General features: G+C 41.5%; 1 protein-coding gene across 1 annotated transcript; it reads right to left on the reverse strand.

Moving 5' to 3' along the window:
* Positions 1-957: 957 nt before the first annotated feature.
* Positions 958-25,162, reverse strand: gnb1l (guanine nucleotide binding protein (G protein), beta polypeptide 1-like). The gene is made up of 7 exons (XM_084551933.1): positions 25,093-25,162; positions 17,882-18,041; positions 17,463-17,585; positions 17,116-17,278; positions 13,801-13,893; positions 7,494-7,709; positions 958-1,796 (listed from the first exon to the last, which is right to left on the reverse strand). The coding sequence occupies exons 2-7, from the start codon at positions 17,989-17,991 to the stop codon at positions 1,518-1,520; spliced, it is 984 nt and encodes a 327-aa protein (XP_084408059.1). The 5' UTR covers positions 17,992-18,041; positions 25,093-25,162; the 3' UTR covers positions 958-1,517.
* Between the last annotated feature and the right edge of the window lie 417 nt (positions 25,163-25,579).

Here is a 25,579-nt window from a genome sequence, read left to right on the forward strand (position 1 = left end):
AAGGCTCGTCACCACAGAAAAAAAATACAAAAAAAAAAAAAATCTTACGTGTATTTTTAAAAGGATATATTTGAGTTTTTAACAAGTTCCGAGAACAAACATAATTCAAACAATATGCAACTTTGAAAACAAACACTAAAAACACGAAAAACCCACCAAACCTCCTGTTTTTCCATTTTTCCATGACGGTAGCATCACGGCAAAGCGGCTTGTCTAGCAAATGACCTCGTCTTTCCTCTGTTTGCTAATGATTTGTGGCCATTACGCGAGTCTGCCTCTTTGAATTCTCAGGCTTTTCCTGTACAGCATGATGAGCTTCTCAACTCGGGATCATCCCAGGAGACAAGGCAGTTATGAAGCAGAACGGCTAGTGTTTGAAGCTGGCCCCTGGCCTCTCAGCACGGTGTTGTAACACATGAGCTCCCATGCTTCTCACTGAATTGCAGAGATATTGTTAGAAACGGTGAATAGAAAAATAACACCTCTCTATTTTCTCTAGGACTTTCAACAACAATATCTCTGGCCTTCTTGACAAAGTCATTTTCATATAAAGACATCTATATTGGGCATTGCTTCAGCATGAGAGCTAGCTTGGTCTACATTTCATAGTTTTTCATCACCAGAACTTATCAAGAAAAGTAAATCAGCTCATAAGAAGATCATCCTGACCAGCTAGATCAACCGCTGATCAGCCCATCCACAAAACCAACACCTCTCTGTTCACCACGACCCACCCCTGATTAACCTTGTTCGACAAATACAGCTCAGGTCAGGCTGAAGGGCCTGTGCTTTAAGCCAAAACCTGCTAGAATAACAACACGGGATTACATAGCTGCTCAGGTGTGCCGTATACCTCAAATTCAAGTCCACTGAAGCAAATCTCCCATCAGATAAGTCAACACAATCACAAAGCTGCACAGCGCATCACATCAGGCTTTAGCAAACAGTGCGCTGAATAAGTAAGCTGGTGCCTAATTAACTATTTGAAAGCTATTGGCCTACTAACAAAAGAAACTGCGTTACATTACTTTCCGATTCAAAAAGAAATACACTGAATCATGCTGAGAGAAAATAAGGTCTTGATCTGGAATGCAGTCTTTGGTTTTGTAAATCCAGTGTATTTTTCCTACATCTGGAAACTAAACACTCTACTAAACACTCACTGCTCACTCACAAATGTCTTTAAGAGACAAACAGATAAAAACGTAACACACTGTACCAATGTCCGTATTACTAACATTTGGAATAAGGGTCAAGATATGTCAATATAACTCACAAGTTTAATTTTGGGTCATTTTAGCATGCATTGTTTTTGCACCCACATGGGTGGAGGACAAATTTTACACATTCATTTAGGATGTTTGAAACTAGTAGGTATAATTTTTTGGCTCTGTGACTCAAGTGTGATGACTGTACATGAAAAGCATAAATTTAGGTTAGGGCAACAGTTCATCAGCAAGGAGAATAGAAAAGAAAGTACTGATCAAAAGTTCGCACATTCTTCAGAGCTCAGAGACTCAGCTGGTGTCAGCTGCCTCATTGTATATTGACCAGAGGCTGATCCGCTGGTCCTTGGATCCTGCAGCTAACAGTCTTTGTCTGGGGTCCTGATGGTCAGAGAAGGCCACACTGAGGACCATGTCAGTGTGGTATTGAAGTACTGCCAGCGGTCGGAGCTTCTTCCAGCCAAATATCCGTATCCTGTGGTCCCAGCCCGCTGAAGCTAGAAGCTTGCCATCCTCTCTGATACACAGCTGTGAAACCCCAGGATTCACCAGCGTCACATGGTCCTGTAGCTGCAAAACCACAAAAACAAAGATGATCTTAACAGGGGTTTGCATGAATTAAATGCATGCCAAGACACATTTACATGTTTAATAAGCACTTTCACACAAGACAATGCAAGAAACAAAAATGCACAGGAGTTGCTTCTTTGTTGGAATTGCCTGAAAAATGTAAAAACCAATAAAGAGAAAAAATATAAGACATACCAACAGATCAGTAAATCGATTAATCACTGATGTGTAGGAAACTGCGGACAAGCGAACATTGACAAGGGGAGACTATCAGCTGATCTGATGACTGAGGTCTAACTGTGAGGCTGGAGGTCTGTTGAGGCTGGCCGTAGACTCCGGGGACTCAATCATCAACCATAAAACATTACGGCACGAGGGCCACGAGTAAATCTCTCTGCATCCCATTATTTGGTTTGGAGTTAGGGAGGCCTGTTCTGCAAGCATGGTAGGGCTTTGAGTTACCTGTGTCACAGTTTGCAAGAATGAGAACGACCATCTCGCTGAAATGCTTGTTTGCAGAGAACTTGTTGCTCTAGGCACCTCTGATGAATTACATTCACACTGAAAGGTTTGGTCAGCGGGCAAAGAGACCTGATAAATACACTGTTGCAAAGTCTGTCTGCTAAATATTAGCCACAGCCCCCTCTCCCTGTGATCTAGAGTGTCCCAAAGACTGTATCAATCTCTCTAAAGGGGTAACATTCTGACATATTATAATGAATGGCGTCTAAGATCATTATCTAAAGGGCCGGCTGTGGTGGGCATTCCTGTGGAGCGAACGTGCTCTTCCTGCAGCGCAGGGATCTCGGCTGGTCCGCTAGATGGGACACAAACATCTGGATATGGGAGCTGAAATCAAACTGGACAGCGTAAAATTGACTTCATAAGTCGTGTCTAGGGAGACTAATGGCCTTGAATGGGAGGAGATGTTGGGGGAATTTATCTGCATGCTCCTGTTCCGGGCAGGAACCATCCACAAGCTGCATGTGGAAGATATAAGCCAGGTACTCATAGCCCAAGTGGATAAAGTGGAATGCAAGGGAGAGAAAGGAGGAATGTCATTGATCATAACAGGAAGAAAGCTAAGTTCAGAACAGACAGTGATGTGATCGCACTCTTTCTTTTTTTTTTGGTAATCAAACCATCATCACTGGTACCACTAGTGTGAAATAGTGTGTGGGTGCTTTGACCAAACAAGCCAGAAACACAGATATAAAGAAAACTGAGGGGTGAAAGATTGTTTGGAGCTTTGTTATTACCTCAAGAGGTTGGTATGCCTCTACCTCTCCCCATCTGGTTTGCATTAGACCCCTGATAATGATGGGTTTAAGTGTCTGTTTTTGTTTGTTTTGCTTCCCATAGTTTGTGTCAGGAAAAGGCATTTGTTTCATTAAAGGGTCAGTTGTAAGCAGTAAATGGCTAATCGCGTAGTAATGGTCATTCACCAAGGTCGGCTGGCTAATTGTTTTTACTTTCTGTCTGAGACAGCAGGAAGAAAAAGTGGTGAGAAAGGGGTTGTCCTGTGTTGTAATTTAAAATGAAGGATGGTCACGTGGAGCCATGCTGGTTCCTAAGCTGCCAGCGATTAGTGTTTACTCTGATATCATGGCAACAGTGCTGAAACAATCAGCTAATGAATGAATTAGTTAAAGAGAAAATAACCAACAACTGTGTGACTCAATTAACCGTTTTAAGTCATTCATCAAGTAAGAACTCCCTGTGTGCCGCTATCTTTAATCGCAATAAATTTGGCATAGTTGGCTGGAATGAAACACAACAATGCATCACTAAGGGTTTTGATCTGCTCACATTTGTCATTATTTTCTGACATTTTATAGATTAATACATCCATTAATCACACAAAAAAAAACAATCAACATATAATTAGTCATAAAAATAAATGTTGGCTGAAGCCAGCCTGTGATATCAGTTTGGCTTACCTACAGAATCAGCTCATGTTTAGATTAACACTGCAGTACAAGAAAGATAATCATAAAATGATTAAATATAAAATAAAATAAATAAATGTTCGCATTTTCTAATCTTCTAGAATATGCCATTTTGGACAAAGTCATGCTACCGGTTTCCCTGGTAGCAAAAATTAAAAAAAGCATGCTGGTTCAAACTTATTGAATGTGAATATTTGCTTGTCTTTGAAAGTATAATAGTTTATCTTTGGATACTGCAGACAGAAAAAGGCATCTGAAATTTTTATGTGAATGACTAATGTATTGAGAAAATTATAAGCACCTTAATGAATACTAAAAATTATATTTGTTTGCATCCTTTAAAAACTTCACTTCACTATTGTGTCTTTTCTAACTGTGCTGCTGTTGCTGCAGGGCTCCATAACAACTGAATGAATATTAACTAAATGCAGCCGACATCAAGTGCCTCAATCTGCAATGAAATCCTTTAGTTCAAATGGAAGAGTCTTGACTATCTCATCACAGACTGAATCCATCTTTTTTTTTTTTTTTAGTTGGAACACTCCTTCCTGGCCTGTGTTACAGCATGCAGACACACACACAGCAGGTTTGCTGTCTAACCGCCAGCTTTCTCAGCTGTCAGGAGGCTACCATCTCTGCTAGCAGCTGGACCCACAAGACTTTCCACGCTCTGTGGGTCTACGACAGATCCAACATAAACTCACGCTTCAGAATCCTCTTTTGCAGCATCTCACCGACACTGTCGAAAATCAAAGGGCAGGTTTCACTCATGCCTTGCTCCACTTTTCTCCCTGTCTTTCCCCTCGCACTTGGCACCAATCTCAGTGTTCACGGTGATCTACTGAAACGTCCCATCATCGCTCACTCACTCGAGCCTAGCGGCTGGGAGGCTTTTCGCAGGTATTTCTGACACACCCTGTCCCTGAATCACACTCGGCAGCAGGAGATTACAGCCTTTTGTCACCTTGCCTGTTAGAGCTTGGCTCTGGCTGACAGGAGATGGATATGTCAAACAGGTGAGCAGTCCCATTCAGAAAAGAGAAGAGGGAGAGGAGTGGAGGCATTCAATAAAAAGAGTTGGAAATTTTATAATAGCAGCTCATACATACGACAGTGTTATAGCAGACTGAAGCTGTGCCTGACCTGACCTGACCTGACCTGACCTGGCCCAAAAGTTGAGTCACATCTAGACTAGCTGAGGGTGCAAGAACTCTAGTTTCATGAGGAAACCATGAATGTGACAACTGTAGATACAGACAGTGGGGATATTTTTAAATTGCAGTAAACATGAGGAGTGGGACTTCCAAATGCATCTGTCATCAGTCTCAGAAAAAACTTGCTGTCAGACACGCTTGATTTACACTGCTAATCTTCCTCCGTCAGTACCTGCTTTCTTTTTCTTCAGCCCACAACCTCTGTCTTTTTCTTTCTCCTGGAGAAACCCATCGCTGTAGTTTTCAATGCATAACAGTGGCCGCCGCCTAAATATATGTCCATCTGGCTCAACAGCTTGTAAACCCTAACACCCACGCCCTCACTGTCTCACCCTAACACATTCCCAAAAATGCATGCTCGACAGAAAGCAGAAAAAATAAAAATACTGAGGCTGATGCCTCATTACTATCAAACGATATCAGACAGCCAGGTCAAACAGCAGATAAAGGCCTCTGGGAGCCATGTGTAATACATTAACCTCCATTCCTGGGGCAATCTGTCTTTATCTGGCCTTGATAAGCTCTCTTCACAACCTTTCAGCTTCACTAAATCATAACTGCACTGTGTTGTGTCACATTCAATTTCCCCTCCATTTCACAAAGAGTGTCCCTCTGCCTTGCCAGCCATTTCCACTACACTGGACTGTATCGCAGGGGTAATTTGTGGGAAGTGGGATGCTGTGGCACTTAGAGCCTCCTCAGCCTTTATTGCAGCCTCCCACTGTGAACTACTGTTCCCTTTACTGCAGATGTGTTTTTTGTTTAGTTAAGGGGCCTCCGAGGTTTTGATATTTTTATTACCTCTCACGGGTCGTCCGTCAGGACCCAGGGCCTGGGTCCGCCACCCGGCAGGCCCCCCTCGCCCCCTTACTTCGGCCGCACAAAAATACTTTTGTGGGAAGAACTGAGGATAGCTGTCTGGACGTCACACTGAGCTGCACTTGAGAATAATTTAAAAGCCCCTGTTGGATCCTTTCCCTCTCCTTGTGCTTTTTTCCTGTCATCCTCATCCTGGATTACATGCTGAATCAATATTTTGTTCCTTGAGCAAAATAAACCCAATAACCACTCTCCTCCTGTTTTTGGTATATTGAATCAAATCCTTCGTAGTGTTGTTCTAGACACCTTTTCAGGGTGAAAATATGGGGCTTTGCAAATATTTCTAATTCAAGCATTCATTTGTAAAAAGCCTTGGAAAGAATAATACCCCTTCACCGTGCAGAAATGTACTATATCAGCCTCAGGTTCACCTCGGCTCTGATTCATGGGGGTTGGCTGAAAAATGGGAGCATTCCCTTTTGCTCATGAAATCAAGAGAAAATACAGCTTCAAATGAGGCGTTAGGTCTCCGAAGCGTTGGCTGTTATGTCAAATAAATGATGGTACAAAGCTGATTTGATCCCTTTTAGTGTGGCAGAAGATGCTCTAGTATGGGCTTTAGTGTATAATTTGGACCACAGCATATAAAAGTGTGTGTGAAAACACTGTTTCAGGCTACGTATGCATGTTAGCAGTTTCCCGTTTGAAAGGAATGTTGGACTGGCTTGTTTATTTTAACAGAAAAATAAAGTAGGTGCACATTTTCTACATACTCCTGTAAAAAACAAAACAAATAAAAGCTAAAAAAAAAAAATTAAAAAAAATCTGGAATACTAGAGTCCATGGACAAGTATTTATGTTTGTAACTTAATTTTCTTTTCTTTTTAAATCCAGCACCTACACTTCATCATATAGGATGTGCTAGAGTTTTCAGTTCTACCTATATTAGGTAGTCTGAACAACAATACCCAAGACTAATGTGTTGCTATGTGTCAGTATGTATGTGGGTGGTTAGGCTCTGGAGTGACAGCCTCAGCTCGGCCCTTGGCCCCTAGCCCTGCCAATGCTGTGTAACCAGCAGCTGATTTATGGCCCCTGGAGCCCTGCTGAGCCTCTTCCTCTTTGGCCCCTGATGTTTTCCAAGCAAGCCCGGAGAAAGGCAACACTTCTCTGCTCCCATCTCCTCTGTTATGTTTTTTTTTTTTTTTTAAATACTATTTTACGAGATTTTACTGACTCTCGTGTGCAACAGTTAGTTATTAGGTAGGGGTGTTCAGGAACTTAACCAGGAACACGCAGTAACCAACATCAATAACAAGCCTAGCTAAACAGTAGTACTTGTACCCCAGTGGATACTTTTAAAATGTCTTTTACAGATACAACTATTTAATTAATTAAAAAAATACACAATGGGTGATCTGTGACACCTGAATATGCTATAATTTGCAATGCAGGGAAAGGCAGCAATCAAGGGAGAAAACATGTAAATATATAAATGTAAATAAGATACAGCTTAATATAGCTTAAATTAACGGTTTTAAGTCACCTACTTCAAATAAATTCAAATAAAAACAATTGGAAATGGTTACTGGTATAACTTAATGGGGAACATTTCGTAAACCTGTTCAGAGGGGATTCATCAAGCAAAAAGAAAAGAAAAAACTGCTGAGAGCTATTAGACATAACCACTCTCCCTAAGCCTGTCCTCTGCTGACCTGCAGGTTGTTCTGCTCATCCAGCCTCCAGGAAGACAGTTTCTTCTCAGAAGAGCCCGATATGCCTCTCAGACGCTTGGTGTCAAAGGTCAGGCACATGATGGGCTCAGGGTGGGCTTTGACTTGGCTTAGCTTGGACCTCTGGGTTACATCCCACAGCAACAGGGAACCGTCCTCGTATCCAGCCAACAGGAGAGGTCCGGGACCCGAGTCTGGCTGGAAGTGAGGGAGGATGACAAGAGGAAGGAGGAGGGACAGCGATATTGGAAGAGAGAATAGAAAGAGCAGTATGAGTTAAGACGGGAGAGTTAAGTTGCACAGTAAAAACCACAGAAACCGCTGCGTGGTGCTGGAAGCTGAGAGGAGCAGAGGTTATCATCCTGGAAGCTCCCGCTGACACTTGGAGAGTCTTTGCGGGCTCCATTCGTCAGGCTGCTGCTCTTTCTTTCCAGCACTCCATTACACCACTCCTCACTTTACTCCTCATCTGTATTAAGGAGCCACAGACCTTGCAGCCAGCACAGATAAATCTAACACACGCAGAAAAAATACTGCTGTTACCACTGCTAATACTATTGCTCCAAGAGCAGTTTTGATTTTGTTTACATGTCTTAAACCTCATCAGACATTGTTTATGTTGCGCTGCTGAACATTTGCCACAACTATTAGCTATATTTTATGTATAATAAATATACAATAGTATAATATAAATAAAAAAATAGACTACTTAATTAATTAATTAATTAACAGGTAAATGTTCGGTTATGAAGCAGATGTAATTGTTTCACCTTTACACACCTGCATGCTCATGTTCCAAAGCAAACCCACACACAAATAAGTACCCATGTAATCTTGCTTCTTCGCCATTTTACCCCCTGGACACTGCACACAGATCCAGCCATGATGTTTACAACTGGTGAATCCATCAGAGTAAATCTTTCAAATTGCATGAAATGAAATGAAACCAGGTGCACAAACAGGCAAGCAAACACAAACAGTCTGTTAAATACATACAGAGCAACCTGTGGCGAGTACAAAATGTAGTTACACGCATATTAAAACGGAAAAGTGAAGAGTGTAACATTTAAGAAGAATGATAAAGTGGTGCCTTTCTACAGTTGGGAGTCTCAGATAACCTCTCAGTGCTAGCTGGCTTCCTCTACATGAGTGAGTATGATAACAGGCACAGGGGTTGTGTGGAAGGTATAACTGAGCTTGTAAATCACGTCTGTGTGAGAGAGTATAAAGATGTGCTGCTAAAAAACAAGGGCTTCATGTATCTTTGCATTGCTGGAAGTGATGAGGAAGGAGAGGAGAGGGAAAGGAAGAAGGAGGAATAAATAAAGGATGAGGGAGGGACAGCCTGTGAAATTTCACCACTTTCCTAAAATCCAAATTTCTTCTGTGTACATATATGAAACAACACTCCACCTGCAACATTGCAATGCAGAGCTTCAAATCAACCAATGCAACGGAGTGTGAACTTCCAAAATTAGGAGACATCACGTGGGACTGTGGAACAGTTGTCAGGGGATAGGAATACACAGATGTACACTTACCGGCTCATGCATTTGCTTTAAAATACCATCAGGCGTCCCCTAATAACACAGTGCCATGCAGAAGCCAGGAGGGAAAGAAATTTTTTCCATATGTGTATCGAGGCCTTGTTTGCCATTTTTCATCCATCTTCAAGTCCTCTTCTCACTTAACGCTCTATATTTCTCTTCTTCCAGCTTTAAACAAATTATAGACAGACTCGTGTATTCCTTCCAAACACGTCAGCGAGGACGAACACCGAGGGACTATGAAAACAAATAAAAACAAGTGAAAATCAGTGGCCGCTGCTTGCCGGCAGGGCCCGGGCTAAGCGTTCCAGACTTGGGGCCCACCGTTTCACTTAAGTGTAGGACCTCCTTGATTGATGATGTCATGGGTCAGAGGTCGGGGAACCCTGGGTAGACACCTAATTCATTATATCCTCCACAGGCCTTTCTACAAGAGGGCTCTCTGCTGGAGTAGGGCTGGGGCTGTGGGAGGAGATTCATCACCAGAGAACAGCTGGAAAGACAGATGGGTGGAAGCTGGTTGGAGATGCAGGACCAATGGAAGAAAATGCATCTTCTCTACAACAACAGAAACTAGTTTGGGTCCAACTGTTTTCAGAGCTTGTGCCATGTTTTCAGAGCTATATTACGCAGCGCATTAGAGTGTAACGACAGGGCAGTAATAACTATGCATTGCAATGTCATCACTGCATCTTGTTAAAATCAGTATCGTTAAGAACTCAAGTATTATAAGCCACTAGGCTTTAAGCTCTATCTTAAAAGAAAAGTAACATATGGCTGTGTCCTGTCTATCTGCCACACATGGCTGGCTTGACTACCATCATCACATTTGCAGACTTAAGGCTTAGTGGACATTTGTACTTTAAAGATGGAGTTTCTCTCCTGCAACAGTTCAACGCAGAGTCTACACCATAGGTGGCTATGCCGGTGAAAAAAATTGATATCTGCCTGCTTGTGTGTCATTGTAGCACTGATCTGTAATTACGTTGCTAAAACGCTAGTCAGCTGCGTAGAGCGGAACTGAGCGGCTAATGCTGGTGCTGAAGTTAATAAATGTCGACCAACAGTTACTTTTACTGAAATCACTGCAATGCAGAAAAGAGAGAAGACATCCGAGTAGATTTTGTGTAGCAGGCAGGAGGGAGGATTTTTTTGTGCCGGTGCTGCCGCTGAACACCGTGAACAAGGAAATGCGCTTTAGACCACATACTTATGTCGTAAAGTGACACACAACCATAAATCTGTCTTTTTTTGTTAAGTTCATTCCTTGTCCTATACCCTTAGAACACACGCATTTGGTGGGGAGGTTTGAAATCCCCCTGCTGCTGAGGTAACATGTACACTGAAAGTACATCTCCTGCTCGAGTAACTGATTATTTTCACTGTTGACTAATTTAAAGATTATAATAAAAGTGAAAAATGCCCACTCTTTGCTAAAATCTAAGGAGTTAATGTGTTTTGTTTTGACCTCAGAAATCGGAAAGATTTTCATTTGACTACCATGTATAAAGCTGCACATTCTTCAAATCTATAATCAGATCCATCTCCTGCCATTTCTAAATTTACACAAACCATGTTTCTTGTTGCTTCATTTCAACATTACTGAGGCTGTGAAATTTTTCTAGCAAATTATGTAGATATTTCAGATGATAGGAAACTCAATGATACTCTTTCACTGGAAGCCATGAAACTGATTTTAAAGCAATTTTCCAACATTTGTTAAAAGATTTTCAAACACGAAAAGCCCTGATTTTAAAAAAAGACTAAACATTGTCTCAAAGTGTAATAAAGTGAAATCTGTTACCAGACCAATATGGATATCTTAGTCTTTTTCTAGCGTGTGGAGGAAAATGGTTGCCATAGGCTACATTAACATGGTTTCTTTAACTCAACTCAAATCATTTTAAATAGACATATACATGGATGCTGGATGAATGATCTGAACAGATGTATGCATTTGCACGGCACACTGAATTCATTCAGTAAAAAAAGATGACTGAAAAGAAGACGGGCTGAGACAGACCACATCAATTCAGGCTTTGCTGATTTTTGAAATGCTTGTTTAAACAACTTTTTTTTTTTGCGTCCTCCGTGTTTCTGACCCTCCCAGAAATTCGTCACATCAGCTGATGTTTAGTCCACATGGGGAAAACGTACAGAAGCGACGGATTTATTTCAACCAGATAAAGAACCAGCTCTGTCATTTACATGGTTATTAGGTACTAATATTTTCCTATGCAATGAATTATTAAACTAGATTTATTCTTCCGACATTTGGTGCCCTACACGATAGACTGATTTACCCTGATTTGCACTTCCCTAGAGTAGTAGCCATTATTATAATTATTAGTATATATGTAAATGCAGCAAATAGCGAGGAGAATATGTTCAGTTGCAAGCCTTAAAGCAGTTCAGCACGATCTGTTTCAGACAAATTAACCTTCAGGTTAAGCATGGTCAAGACAAATTTGTATTTTTTGCACCAACCAACTTTTAGACATGCTGAAAGATGAGACTTTAATTGAATCCAGTTATTTATTTAGAGACAAAATGATGCTATACTGCTCAAACACATACCGGTCTTCAAGTTAAAGACAACATTTTTCTTATTCTCTTACTTATAGAGTGCAGCGAATTAATATTTATTGTAATGTGGGGTACACCAGTTATTGGTGAATATGTACTGCACTGTTAACTAATAGAGGCTTAAAAACTATCTAAATGTAATCAGAGTACTATCATCAATGCATTAGATATTCTGTGTCGGGTCCTTGCGTAGTAATTCTGGCCAAAATCATGAACATCCCTGAGACCAACAGCTTGTTTGATGATGTGGCTGCCACAGGCCTCAGGCAGGCACTGCTACAACATAAGGAACCAATCGTTTCCTTCGGTTTTTGTCCCGGCCCCATCATGATGTCATGGGCACAAGGCAGCAAGGTGATGAGCTGAGAGTGATGGATATCTGTATAGGAACATTTCCTTTTCCCCGCCAGCCTCTGTTCACATTAAAAGCCTTGCACATCATATATCACTACTGTCCTCCTGGCCCAGCCCGACATCCTTGCACAAGTCAAACCCACATGTGGAGGCACTTTCTTCCTCCTCTCACTCTCTATTGTTCGCTGCTTCACAGCCGACCACATGCAGATAAATCAGACAATAATCTCTGTCACCTTTTAGAGCACATAAACTAAAGGTTGGGTGGGATTTTTCTAGGGGGAGGCTGAAATGAGAAGAAAGTGTTATTTAACACTGCATTTAATCGTTTCCATAAACTCCAGCAGAGAGGTCTTAAAGGCCAGCAATAAATCTGTTGGTGAGTCTGCCTTAGAAATGAAAAAGGATAATCACTTCTCGTCCCAACGGTGGGGAGAAAAGAGGGGAGGATAGTGAGTGGGAAGACAGAGAGAAGAGATAATTGTCAGTGGCTTCTTCCTGGAGTGTGTGTGACAGAGAGACAAGGTGGGGAGAGGGGATGGCTGTGTCAGCTGCTGCCTCCCGCTGGGTGAGGTTAAGGAAACAGTGGGTAGCATATGAGCATTTGATGTGAAAGACAAGATGAGTATTTTTTATTTTTTTTCTTGTGACTGACAGAATGTATGGGTTAGGGTTTCCAGCTTGCCTGCGTGTGTGTGTGTGATAGTGAGTGAAAGAAGGGTTTATAGACATTCACAAATGCACACAGACTAGGTTTTGACTCTTTTCCCAGCGCCTGGACCTCTCAAGTCATTCAGTCAGCATAACAGATGAACATGCCTCGGCCTTGAAAGGAATCAGCCAGAAATGATTTACAGTCACCTGGGCCCTTCAGCTTTGAAGTTAGACAGCTGCCTGTGCTGTATTACAATGATATTATATAATTTATAATGATATAATTGATCATTATGTTTCCTGGCACTCAACACTGAGCCAGCATCGGTTCATAAATCAGATGATGAAAGGTAGCTGCAACAGTGAAATCAAAGGGAAACAAAGGAAAATACAAACACAGTGTTCGCAGGCACTGAGACTTTAACTATAACTTGTCGCTATAATAACACAAACATAATGTTAGCTTTATCCCTTTTGTATCTGACTTATAAAAGTAACTTTAATTAGTATTACAGGAATAGATGACTGAATGTGCACAGCCGCTCTCTGGGATTAAAATGGTGTGTTTTGATTTCTGTTGCCTGTAAACAGCAGAGCCAGTAAAATTTACGCAAACCATCCACAGTCCTGCACAAGTCTACAAACCCCATTCAGTTTCTCCCCGAAGCCCAAACCCAAAGAGTTAATAATTAACCATAAAAATAATCACAGAGTCCAGTTAATGGCTGGAAAATAAAACCTTCAACAGCATTTACAAAACAGAAAGCAAACTTTCTGCCCAGATTAGATTGGATGTACAGCTGCAGGGTGATATATGGCTGTGAACCCCCAGCCCTTCCAAACGCTCTAATTACAGCGCTGAGACTCGCTGCCAGCTAAGAAGAAACGCGTGGAAAAATGGCCCAGGACAAGTTGTTGGGGTGTAAATCATGTTCCGCGTCTTGTATGCGCATTTTTGTTGACTTTCCTATTATTGTGTCTCATCCTTTGCTGCTGGCCAATCAGAAGAAAGTACATAATCATCTGGCTGTCGAAGTGAACTTGTTGAACTTGATGTGCAATGGGGGACACCGCTACTGTTTAAGGTTAAGGTCAGACTCCTCAGAAGTACCTTTTTAAATGACACCTGGGAGCTGCCTGGTGCTTACCTGCCATAGTTTGATACACATGACCATCCCCAGCTTTGCTTCTGGTACCAGAGTACAGACTGGAGTCTTACTGGGCACCTCAATAATCTTGATCTGTGGAGAACACAAAACAACTAGATCTTAAAAATCAGTAGAGACGGCATAATTTGTTCACATGTTACATCCATGCAAGCATCTCTTTGAGTCAGTTTTGAGTTAAAGTTTTATTTATTATTATCATTATCATCTTGTATTGTAGATACTTAACTGCACAAGGGCTTGAGGTGAAGTTCTATAAAACTACAATTTATTGGTCAGCTTTATATGTGACAAATTAATTGTAGTTTTATTATTATTGCAATACAATCATGCACAATAAACACATTTTACAAGACTGCCCTAACCTTGATGAATAAGAAAGAAATCATTCCATTAACACATTACATGCATTTGACAAATAAGATGCAGCCCTGGACAAATTTACACCATTTGACCAATCAGATGAAAACACCCTCGGGTTAATTGGGGTCAGTTTGGTGGGGAGGTTAGCTCACAGAAGAGCTAGGAAAATATGGGCACACTTCAGTAAGTGCTTAACAAAAGTCATGTGCAATATTGAACACATTTTCATAACCCGAGTTGTTAAGATATTTCAACCTGAACCAAACCGGTGGGCCAGCCGACTGACTGCCATCCTTAAAGCAATACAACTAACATGACTAAAAAGAGAGTATATACACTGAAGGTGTTTCTATTCATCTTTGTTGGAAGTGTACCCATTAAATCCTAACGTGCTCTTGTTTAATGAATCTGTTTTCATTTTTGGGACATAGTTACATATACACAAAAAATTGCTGTTATACGTATAGTATGTCTGCAAGCTGCCTGCCAAGTCATGATCTGTCTGTCTTCTGAATTGAAATCATAAAGCTGTAAACTGAATCTGTCATTGTTTTGTAGGACCTCCACGGATCAGAGTGTCTCCAACCCGCAGTACTGTACTATCCATCAGTGCAGAGCAGCCGTCCTCATGTCTATAATAAATCCTGCTAAAGCCTGACCCTGCGACATGAGTGCTGTTTTCCTGCACACATTGGCAATGATTCTGATAGAAATACACCGACTAATGAAGCCAGTGATAAAGTGAATGCCTCTGTGTGTGTGTTTGTACCCACATCACTACCAAAGTTCATTCCTTTGACTTCCTCTGTGCTGATGATTCGCATATTCATCCTCATTAGGCCTCAAATTAAACAGCCCTTAAAGGGAGCGATCCGTATTTTAGCGCTAGGCCACATCTGTCCTGTATGTTTACCTCTGCGTGCCTGACAAAGAGGGCCTTTAAGGACTTGTCTGTGCCTCAGGTGATCACTGTTCTTGTGTGGCATCACACTGCCCATAAATAAAACACCCACACTATTAATTAATGTTTCTGCCGTGGCAGCAATCTGCTGGCGGGGATCTCACTGTGAGCAGTAAACAGTGTAACCGCCTGAATTAGCTCAGTAGGAAACTGTTGTCTGCTTTCTTGGTTACATATCTAAATATTGACCTGTATTTTGCCTACAGCACTAACTCATGTCATTGTGCGTGCTCAGCAAGTGCCTATGTATTGTTTCAAGGAGGAATTCATTTATGTGGGCGTTTTACTTGCAGATGCATGATAAGCATCTGTCTTGGGCAGTTATGTCTGCGGAATGGGGTGGAGATACCAAATGACAAAATCGGCGGTGGCCTGTTTGGTCTGCCTTTTATGGGTGTGTAGGTGTGTTTCTGTCTGTGTCTGTTGGGACAATGGCATTATTGAGGTGCTGCGAGTCACAGGCGCCCTGGTGCCTGGCCTGCGGGACTAGGGTTAGCAGAGGCACGTTTGACAGGATCAGGTGACCGCTCTGTCCCTTTCAAGTGTGGCTCCTCCACAGCGGAGCAAGTAACATGAATCTGGAGGCAATAAAAGATGTCTGAATAGCTGGCTGCCCTCTCCCCATCCTACCTCACCGCTCAGACACTGGCCCCACACAACACCGTACAGGCTTATGGGTGTTGAGAATGAACTACAAGACGGACAAAACTGATTTGATTCTAGTGCACAGTCAGGGCCTGGACTTTCTAACCCACCAGTCTACGATTAGAAATAAAAACAAAAAGCCACTTTGATTATTTTATCAGATAAAGACAAAGTAGCTTTGGAAGCATAAATGTGTCCATCAGTTCCATTTGGAAAAGAACATTAAAATTACACTTGTTTTGTAGGCCCACCCACAAAGCCATTAGATGCTTTAAACGCTACTAACCACAGCCAAAATTAACTGACATTTAGCTGGTATTCAGTCCCTGTTCTTGCAATGTGCTCTCTGACTCATAGCATGGAGGCTGGGTTGTTAATGATGCCACTTAGATTACCATTTGACAAATCTTGGCAGCAAAAGGCACGCTCATATGCCACAGTGACTCACGACAAGTTTCCTGCTTTTGGACTGGATTCAAGACATTCAAATAAGTTCGCAAAGGCGTCAAAATATCAAAAGAGGACAGGACTTTGATGAAAGAAAAAAACTATTGCAGTAGAACACAATTTTCCACTAATACACTACACAGTACTAAAAGCCACAAGTATGTGTAAACGCTCAGAGTCAATCATGCAAACTGGCAATAGCAAGTCTGGTCAAGTCCTTACAGGCTGTTTAACTAATTAACCTGCCCACTTCCCGCCAGCCAATAAATTCAAAGGTTACCTTCATGATGAATGCAAAACAACATGTGCCAGTGGATACTTCAATCTCGGGGGTCCCTCGTTAATTTCCCATAATTAAAATGAAAAATCTTAATTTTAACAAACCACAATTAAACTGGTAACTGATTTATAGATGTTGCAGAATCAATGAGTTACCATCAATATGTATTATCATATCATATATTATTATACGCAATCAGTCCCCACTCTGTCTTTTTCCATCTTTTTCTGTCTGATTACCTGGCTGGCCTCTAGCAGATGATTGCCTCCATACGAGCTAGGTTCTTCTCAAGATTTCTTTGTGTTAAAAGTTTTTCTTTGCCACTGCCATATTTCTTTGCCAACCTTAGTGCTTGCTCTGGAGGTTTCAAGCTCTGGGTTCTTTAAGGCATCTTGAGACAATCTGGAGTGTTACTAATGTAATACAAATAAATTCAATTGAATTCAATCGAGCCGTCTTTCAGTTTTGACAAATATTTAGCTTGAATGCATTTCAAATTTCATTTTGAAGGTTGCCTTGGTTAGAGCCAACGGCTACATGTCCTGCAGTGAGGCAGGGCACAAAACTTAATGACAGACTACTTCCACCGCTGGTGTCTAACCTCTTCTGTCTGTTGCCCAGCAAAAGCCAGCAGGTAGTTTGCAGGGCTCGTCTCCAGCATGGTGCACTGACAGAATCCAACACTGCCGGTCCACACAGACTCCACCAGCTCACTGCGACCTTCACTCAAATCCCACAGACAGACCTGCATATCCCGTCCCTGACTGCTCGGCACAAACAACAAAAACAGACAAATGTTTTAAATTTTTCATCACTGATCATCTTCATATTTAATAACTATACTGACTGAATGTATAACACATAAACATGTGGTGAACAACACTAAAAGCACAAATAATATTTCACATTCATAATTCTTTGATAGTTGACGATCAAGTTAGACATTACCTGATGAGGGTATCTGGCTGCAGTGTGTTGACCCAGATGACTGAGCTACCAGAATGACCTTCTACAACCTTCTCAACCCTCCTACTGTTCAGGTTCCAGATATGAATGGCACCCTTCCCTGACCTGCAAAAATCCAAGATGCTGCTTTAAAAAAGGCTCTTCACTGTTTATATGTTACAGAACCCTTTCTATACAACATTGCTGTACTTTGATCTACACATAGGAATAGAAATGAGCAAAAGTGCTCGTTACATACCTGTAACAAGAAACAACCCTGACTGACTAGCTTTATGTCTACTTATCACACATAATCAACACACAAACCTGTCAACATGAATTAGACTTTTATGAATGAAGTGCTTCATTCTTTATAAAATCTTCACTGTTAGAGGAAGATGAATAGTCAAAACATGACTCACCCAGAAAATAAGAGGGGTGTGTCCCTTTCATGGCAGCTAAAGTGGAGAGTGTTAAGAGGGCCACCAGCCCCCCTCAGGGTATAGATGGGGGACGGAGCGGGGCGAGACATCCCTCAATTTGTGTATGCAAGGAGGCCTTAAACCAGCGTCATTATGATCACTGCAAGAAAAAAATACTATTAAATTAATAGAGAGGTGAAGGGAAAGGGAAGGATTGGAAACACTCACAGTGTGGCTGCAGGCAGGCTCTCTCCACCAACACAGTCAATGAGACACTAAAGTTTTTGCAGAAATAAGAAACAAATAGTACAATTCATAACTCTCTCTTTCCGCTTTCAGGGAAATACAATAAGCTGTAAGCTAAGTGTATGTCTAAAAGGTTACATCTTCAGTTATTTTGTTTTTTGCCTTCAAGCCGTTCTCTTCTACACAGCAGACAGTTGTGGTTAATGCACTGTCTGCATTTTCTCTATTGTTGGTAGCTACAAACCCCGTGGCCTCTCTCTCTGTCTTCCTCTTTCTGCTCTACGTGATAACACCTCTCTTACTCAATACGTCATAAATCAAAACCCCTGACAGCTTAATTACAGTAAACAGACGGAGATTCAGGCTTTTCACTCCTCTTACGATCAACAGCCGTTGTCCCAGAGGCACAGGTAACTGCTCAGACTTTTATGTCGTTTGTAGGCTGGGGAGCTGAGGAAACCAAACCGACCGCAAGTATGTTGCGAGGAAATGATGCTTCAACATTAAATTGCAGTGCAATTACTTGCCAGCGAGTCTTGGTTATTGGCAGCTCGTAGCTAATTTGGTTCATCGTTTTATACCAAAAAGGATCAAGATGATACATCCCACATACACGGGCCTCAACAATACTTAATGCATGTTCCTGAGTAAAACAACTCCACAAGATCCTTGAAATCAAAAAGACTCTAGTGCAGTACTAATAACTACAGAAGTGGGAAAAAGGTTGTATCCATCAAGCAGTACAATCTGTGAGGCATCTGATCGGTCTCTGTGTTGGTTTTTTTTTGTTGTTCTTTTGCAGTATGATTGCAAGCCCAAACTTGCAGACAGGGTCATTGAACACTATCCACAAGACAAGTCCTTTAGCAGATGATGTAGCCTCCACAGAGCACTGATGTCAACATTGTGAAGTCAGTCAGGGATTACAAGAAGAGAAAGAAGCGTCTGAGAGACTCTAAATCCAAAGAGGAACAGCGTAAAGATTTCCAAAATGCATGGAGCTTGTATTTGCATGCACAAGGACAACTGGTACTGTTTTAAAGACAAAGGCATAAAACAAATCTTAATTTTTGTTGTTAAATGATGAACAAAATTTATTTTGGAAAGCATCCTTACAAATAGCTCAAACTTTTGCAGGACATTGGTTAGTAAGCAAACTGTCACCCGACCCACAAAATACCACTGCTTTCCCCCCTCCTCAACTTTTACTTATCATAACCCTTGCCCCATGCAATCAGCAGACACTGAAACTGGAGCCCAAGGCATTCAGGAGCAGCTCATTTCAGGAGGTTAGTGGTTAAATTGTCCATGTGAATCTGTGAAGCGGAGAGACAGAGACCCCTGACCAGCCTGCCTAATTAAGCACACAACACTGCAGTCTGATGGTCTCACAAGGAAACAGTGAGCCCCCCAGCGTTAGCATAAGTTTAACATTAGAAGAACGTGATGAATGTTTACAAAACAGCACATTTTTCTGGGATAACTGTAGAAAGCAATGCTCTAATAACACCCTAAATACGTAAAATTACCAAAACAAAAACATATATCATGTATTCAGAAAAGTATAATCTATACACATGTCAGTTTCCCTGCGGGAACCTCCCAAAGGGATCAATAAAGTTGTCTATCTAAAAATATCATGTAAGTATTGAACATGTCACCATTTCTGTCAGTAAATATATTTCTAAAGGAGCTACTGACATGACATTTTCACCAGATGTCGTTAATAACCAGTGCAACCGCCACATGCAAAGAAATCAAACCTTAGATGTCCATAAATTAAGTTACATGTTAAAAAATGAAAAGACACAGGGAAAAAGCAAAGAACACACTTACTTAACACTTTGTTCAAAAGCCTTTGCTGGTAGTGACAGCTTCAAGATGCCTCCTCTATGGAGAAATTAGTTGCATGCATTGCTGAGGTGTGATTTTGGCCCATTCTTCCACACAAAGAGCGTGCAAATCTTGAAGATTTCTTGGGCCTCTTCTACGAACTCTGATTTTTAGTTCTTTTCATAGATTTTCTATTGGATTCAAGTCAGGTGATTGGCTGGGCCATTCTAGCAGCTTCATTTTCCTTCTCTGAAACCAAGTGAGAGTTTCCTTGGCTGTGTGTTTGGGATCACTGTCTTGCTGAAATGTCCACCCTCGTTGAAGAATGTCTAGGTACATTTTACCATTCATCCTTCCTTCAATTATATGAAGTTCGCCGGTGCCCTATGCTGAAAAACAGCCACACACCATGATGTTCCCACCTCCAAACTTCACCGTTGCTATGGTGTTTTTGGGGTGATGTGCAGCGCCATTTGCCCTCCAAACATGGTGTGTATTATGGCATCCAAAGAGTTCAATTTTGGTCTCATCTGACCAGACTACATTCTCCCAGTATTTCACAGGCTTGTCTAAATGTTGTGCAGCAAACTTTAAACAAGCTTCAACATGTTTTTTCTTCACCAATGGAGTCTTGCTTGGTGAGGGTGCATACAGGCCATAGCTGTTGAGTGCGTTACTTATGGTTTTCTTTGAAACAATTGTACCTGCTAAAGTCTTTCTGAAGCTCTCCACAAGTATTCCTAGGCTCTTGGACAATTCTTCTGATAATTCTTTTAACTACTCTGTCAGAAATCTTCCGAGGAGCACCTGGTCCTGGCCGGTTTATGATGAAATGATGTTGTTTCCACTTCCGGATAATGGTCCCAACAGTGCTCACTGGAACATTCAGAAGTTTAGAAATCCTTCTGTAACCAGTGCCATCATGTTTTGCAACAATAAGGTTGCGAAGGTCTTGAGAGAGCTCTTTGGTTTTACCCATCATGAGGTGTTTCTTGTGTGACATCTTGGCAATGAGACACCTTTTTATAGGCCATCAGGTGGAACTGAACCAGCTGATATTAATTTGCACTGACTAGGGTCAGGATTGCTTTCTAATTACTGATAGAATCCCTGTGTCATTTTGTCTTTTAACATGTAACTTATTTAAGGTTTGATTTCTTTGCATGTGTGGGTTGCACGGGTTGTTACCGACATCTGGTGAAAAAGTCACCAGCACATTTCAGTAGCACATTTAGAAATATATTTACTGAGAAAAATAGTGACGTGTTCAATATTTACTTTACCTGCTGTATATAATTGTTTGACAGTATCAGTTGGATTATTATTAAAAACCATCTCTGTACTGAACTAACAGGAAAGACGTCAGCCAACAACTGTACAAACTTGTTTTTGAGTGGTATGAACAAAATGGCAAAAAACTGTCAGCAGTGTTTTTGTGAGGGTCTATCAGTTAAGCTGCTCCTCCTGTGAATGGGTGGGTAAGGCTGCATTCCTGAGCCACAGTCCCGTGCTTGTGTGAGTGTGTGACTCAGGGGCAGACTCACCCTGATAACAGGTGGATTAAGCCTCCCTCATTGTCCTTTTGCAGCAAGCCTGCAAGGAGATGTGTGTCACGGACACAGCAGCCTGAAACTTGCTGTTTTCATTGTCTAAAGACTTGTCTAAAACTTCCCACTGCCAGTCACAGCTCACTGTCAGATAAAGAAAACTACCGGGGACAGTGATGGAGACATCGCTGTGCAGGGCTCAAGGACTAAAAAAAACCAAACTCAGATCTTAAAGATGGGTATAATGGCCACTTTTCCCTACTACTACTTCCTTCTGTTTTCCAGGCGTCAGCATTTCCAGCCACCAAGCTGCCCCTTACAATGGGTCTGCTGCGTGGCTGCAAGTGAGTCACCCACAAACCCAATCACAAACAGGCAGGCAGCACAGGAAGGGAGAGACAGATACTATAAACAAACAAGAGAGTGACAGGATGTCAATCACATCAATTTGCAAGTATCTTTAAATGTATTCTCTGTACACAACGAGAGGCAGCCACACAAACAATTATGTCCATCATTTATCAAATTGAAACCTTTCACATTTCAAAATGTACTTTACAGGTTCAGTTGTAGTAGCACATGCCTGCAAATGTAATTTTCTGGTCAAAGATCCTCAAGGACAAGTAAATTGATCTCTCCTAAATTTACTGCATCGGTTTTAATAAGCATAAAGCTTTCATAAAGTGATTAGACAACCGATTATAAATGACCCAACAGGTTAATACATTTCTCTGTAGTTACCTTCTAATTAAACATGTCCACATGAAAACATCTCAAAATCTCAAAACCCTAACTGAGCCTAATTCAATATGTGTGTTGTGGATGAGTCATTACAAATCAGGCTGACTGATTATTATAACTGAGCTGAGGTTGGAGCAGAGGAAGAAGGCAAGAGAGGAGGACTGAGGCTCCTACTGGCCCTGACACAGATAAGACAGCTCTGGGTAATCTGACTCTAAGTCCGTGGATAAAGGCAGTTTGTCTCTTCTTGGGCCGTCTGTCCACACCTATGGGGTAATTAGGCCTAATTATGAGAGAAAGGTCCGCTTCCCCTTCATGTTATTAAATAAGAGCCAGCCTCGTCAGCCAACGATCTCTCAACACCAGCAAGGGGCTGGCGACCTTCAGATCAAACACAGGCACTATCTGTGCACCCCCTCGACTGCAGCACCCGTTCCCCTCTTCAGCATCGCTACTCATATGAGGGCTTAAAGAGGGAGGGGATGAAGACAGTATTCGTTATGATATGGGGCATCAAAGTTTTTTGGGGGTGGCAGATGCAAGGGAGGGGGTCCTGTCCACATTCCTCATTTAGTGCTGGTATCATGTGATCAGCAGCTACCCAAGTAAGCTGCCCCTTGTCAAACTATGCCATTCATAAATAAGAGCAGGGGGGCGGAGGGGGTGGGGGAAACTGATCACAGGGTTTATTATAGAAGCTTTATAATGCCCCTGGTTCATAGGAGCCATTATAGAGGCATGGGATCCCAAGATCCTGTGCTCTGATATCAGCCTCTTCAAATATGAGATCTGAGCTGCATGATGAAAACCCAAAGTAGATTACACATAACTCAAAAGCTCCATTCAAGATATGCGTTCAAATGAAAACGCAACTTCACAACCCATCAAACCAATAATATTTCTTTTCTGGAACATCTTTGCTAAAAAGACTTCAACAAACTCCCACATCACACCTCTGCTATTATTATCCATTCTGCTGTTTATCAAAGGCAAAGGTCTTATCTGCTGCTTCCCAGCTTTTCACCATCTGACCATGATGCCATTTATACCTCGCTGGCTGGTCAGTCGGTGGTGAGCTGGCTCTGCGACCATTAGTCACCCTTTCTGCCCTCCCCCTCCCCAAAGTAATACAGGTCTTTCTGAGGAGGAAACCAATGTGACAAATAGAGAGCAAGACCCATTATAAAACTGCAGTTAAAAAAACAGCTTGGGAAGTGGTAAGGAAGACACACGCCCTTTATTGTGTCTTGGTGGGGGTATCTGGGCTGGATAAACAGCCCAGTGGCAGATAGAGGCTGAAGTCCGACACAAGTGCACCAACACCCACTGTCAGTCACAGATCCAATGAGCGGGAAGAGGTAGCATTGTTCGCGTGAATGGCGTGAATGCTAAGCAGGGGCCACTGCAGATAAGGGCTCAATGCCTTGTGGGTGTCATTGAGGCAGAGGCTGATGGAGCACTGTGTCAGAGGGTCCTGATTTAGGAGGTTCTGACTGTGGTCAACAGGTACCAGGAGCCTTATCTGTTTGCCTGATCACCCGTTTCCTCCATGAGGTCATTTACCTGGGCACAGGAGGACAAAGGGACACAAGAGGGTTGACAGCTCAAGTGTCATCATATGTCAACAGACAGGGGTGTGATGGACTTCCGATATATGGGGATTTTGTTGTCAATACAGCAAAGATTTAAAAACAAGTAAATGTTTATAGTGCTGTAATCCCAATAAGACATCATGCAACAGGAGATAAAGAACACAGGAAATAACACATGTTACACATTGTCAGACTTCACATCCCCCACAGTTTCAGCTGTCAGTCATCTCCAGGGGTGTGATGACTGACTGCATCCAGACTAAGTAATGGATGGTGAAAAGTATGACAGAACACTACATATTTGTAAACGATGAACAGCTTCTGGTGGTCAACCAGAACTCCTCTTCATAATTTAGCGAGTTAAATAAAACCCAGTATACCACAGCTGACTCAGCTGCGTCTATGCATGTCATCATGGAAGACACAGTAACCTGGATAAAGACTCTCCAACTAACAGTTGAACAACAAAAATCCTCGTGTCACCAAAACTCTATATCGCCTAATAATGAATAGGAACGCTAAAACAAGACAATCACAAGACAAATTATAACCTTAGCAATTAAGATTGTGTACAGTAGACTGAGAGAAAATAGTTTGTTTAATTTCAGGCTTATATATAAACAAGCACATCAAACCAAGTCACTTAGTTCACTTCAGTGTTTTGTGATAATTTAACATAGGAGTTAGTTTCAGTTCTTCCCCTTTCTTATTATCCAAGGTCCTTATTTTATAACTAACTCGTAGCCTGGCTTACATCCTTAAATTAAAGTCCGTAATTAATACTACTAATCAGTTCGGCTTCAGTTATATTACTATTAATATAATTCCTGTTGTCGTACTACATACAAACACGAGAGGGGATTCAGTCGTTAAAAGACACTATGTTCAAGAAACACAGTGGATATTAATGGACGAGCAAGACAGTGGATTATTAAGCAGACATAGTTGTGGATGTAGTTTGGTATGCTGTTCACTCTTAACGACTCAGTTGCAAGTTATATTAGGCCATTATCATACTGAATTATTGGGTAAACACTGCGCTAAAACACATTTCTAAAACAACGTTTATCTAAAAAGTGATGTTATTGACAAACGGGCTAACGTTAGCAACAAGCTAGCAACCAGCTACAGCAACTTCCACGAACAACGATAGACACCCTATTATTACATGACAAACGGCACCGCTGTGTATAATAGGTTCCCTATAAGTTAAAAAAATGAAGAAGACACACAACAAATGCTCACAAAATACCATTTCAGTGAGACACCGGTGATTTCACAGTAGCCTAGTCAGAAAGTCTCGAGCAGCTTTGCCAGGAGGAGATACAAAACATGCGCCGGAATTGAAGGACCTTTATTTACAACCGATGAGCTGTCCATGAAAGTGCCTGAACAGAAGTCTCTCCTCGGCTTGTAGTCTTTCAGCTTTCACCATTTTGATATTTTAAGGATACATGAATAACGAGATGTATCGCTTCTTTACAGGAACAAAACTATTGTCAATGTATTCTGAAACAAAATAACCCATAATCTCACTCAGATGAGTTTTTAGAATGTTTCTTCAGTCTGTTGCTATTTAAGATAAGAATGCAGACTTCCCTCAAAAAAATTTAGAGGAAACTATAACATCAATTGCTCCTTTAAATTTTTACCATTTGTATGGCCAAAAAATAATCATATATTTAACTCCCGTTTAAAAAATGAGCAATATTCCTAAGTGTACAGCTTGCAGACCCGCA

This window comes from Chelon labrosus, assembly GCF_963514085.1.
Source record: "Chelon labrosus genome assembly, chromosome: 9".
Classification (NCBI taxonomy): domain Eukaryota; kingdom Metazoa; phylum Chordata; class Actinopteri; order Mugiliformes; family Mugilidae; genus Chelon; species Chelon labrosus.

Coding starts and splice junctions, on each gene's coding strand:
- gnb1l (XM_084551933.1), bottom strand. CDS start 17,991: ATGTCTCGCCCCGCTCCGTCCCCCATCTATACCCTGAGGGGGGCTGGT. Junction 17,279..17,462: donor CAGCCAGATACCCTCATCAG/GTAATGTCTAAC, acceptor TGTGCCGAGCAG/TCAGGGACGGGATATGCAGG. Junction 13,894..17,115: donor CTGGGCAACAGACAGAAGAG/GTTAGACACCAG, acceptor TGTTCTCCACAG/ATCAAGATTATTGAGGTGCC.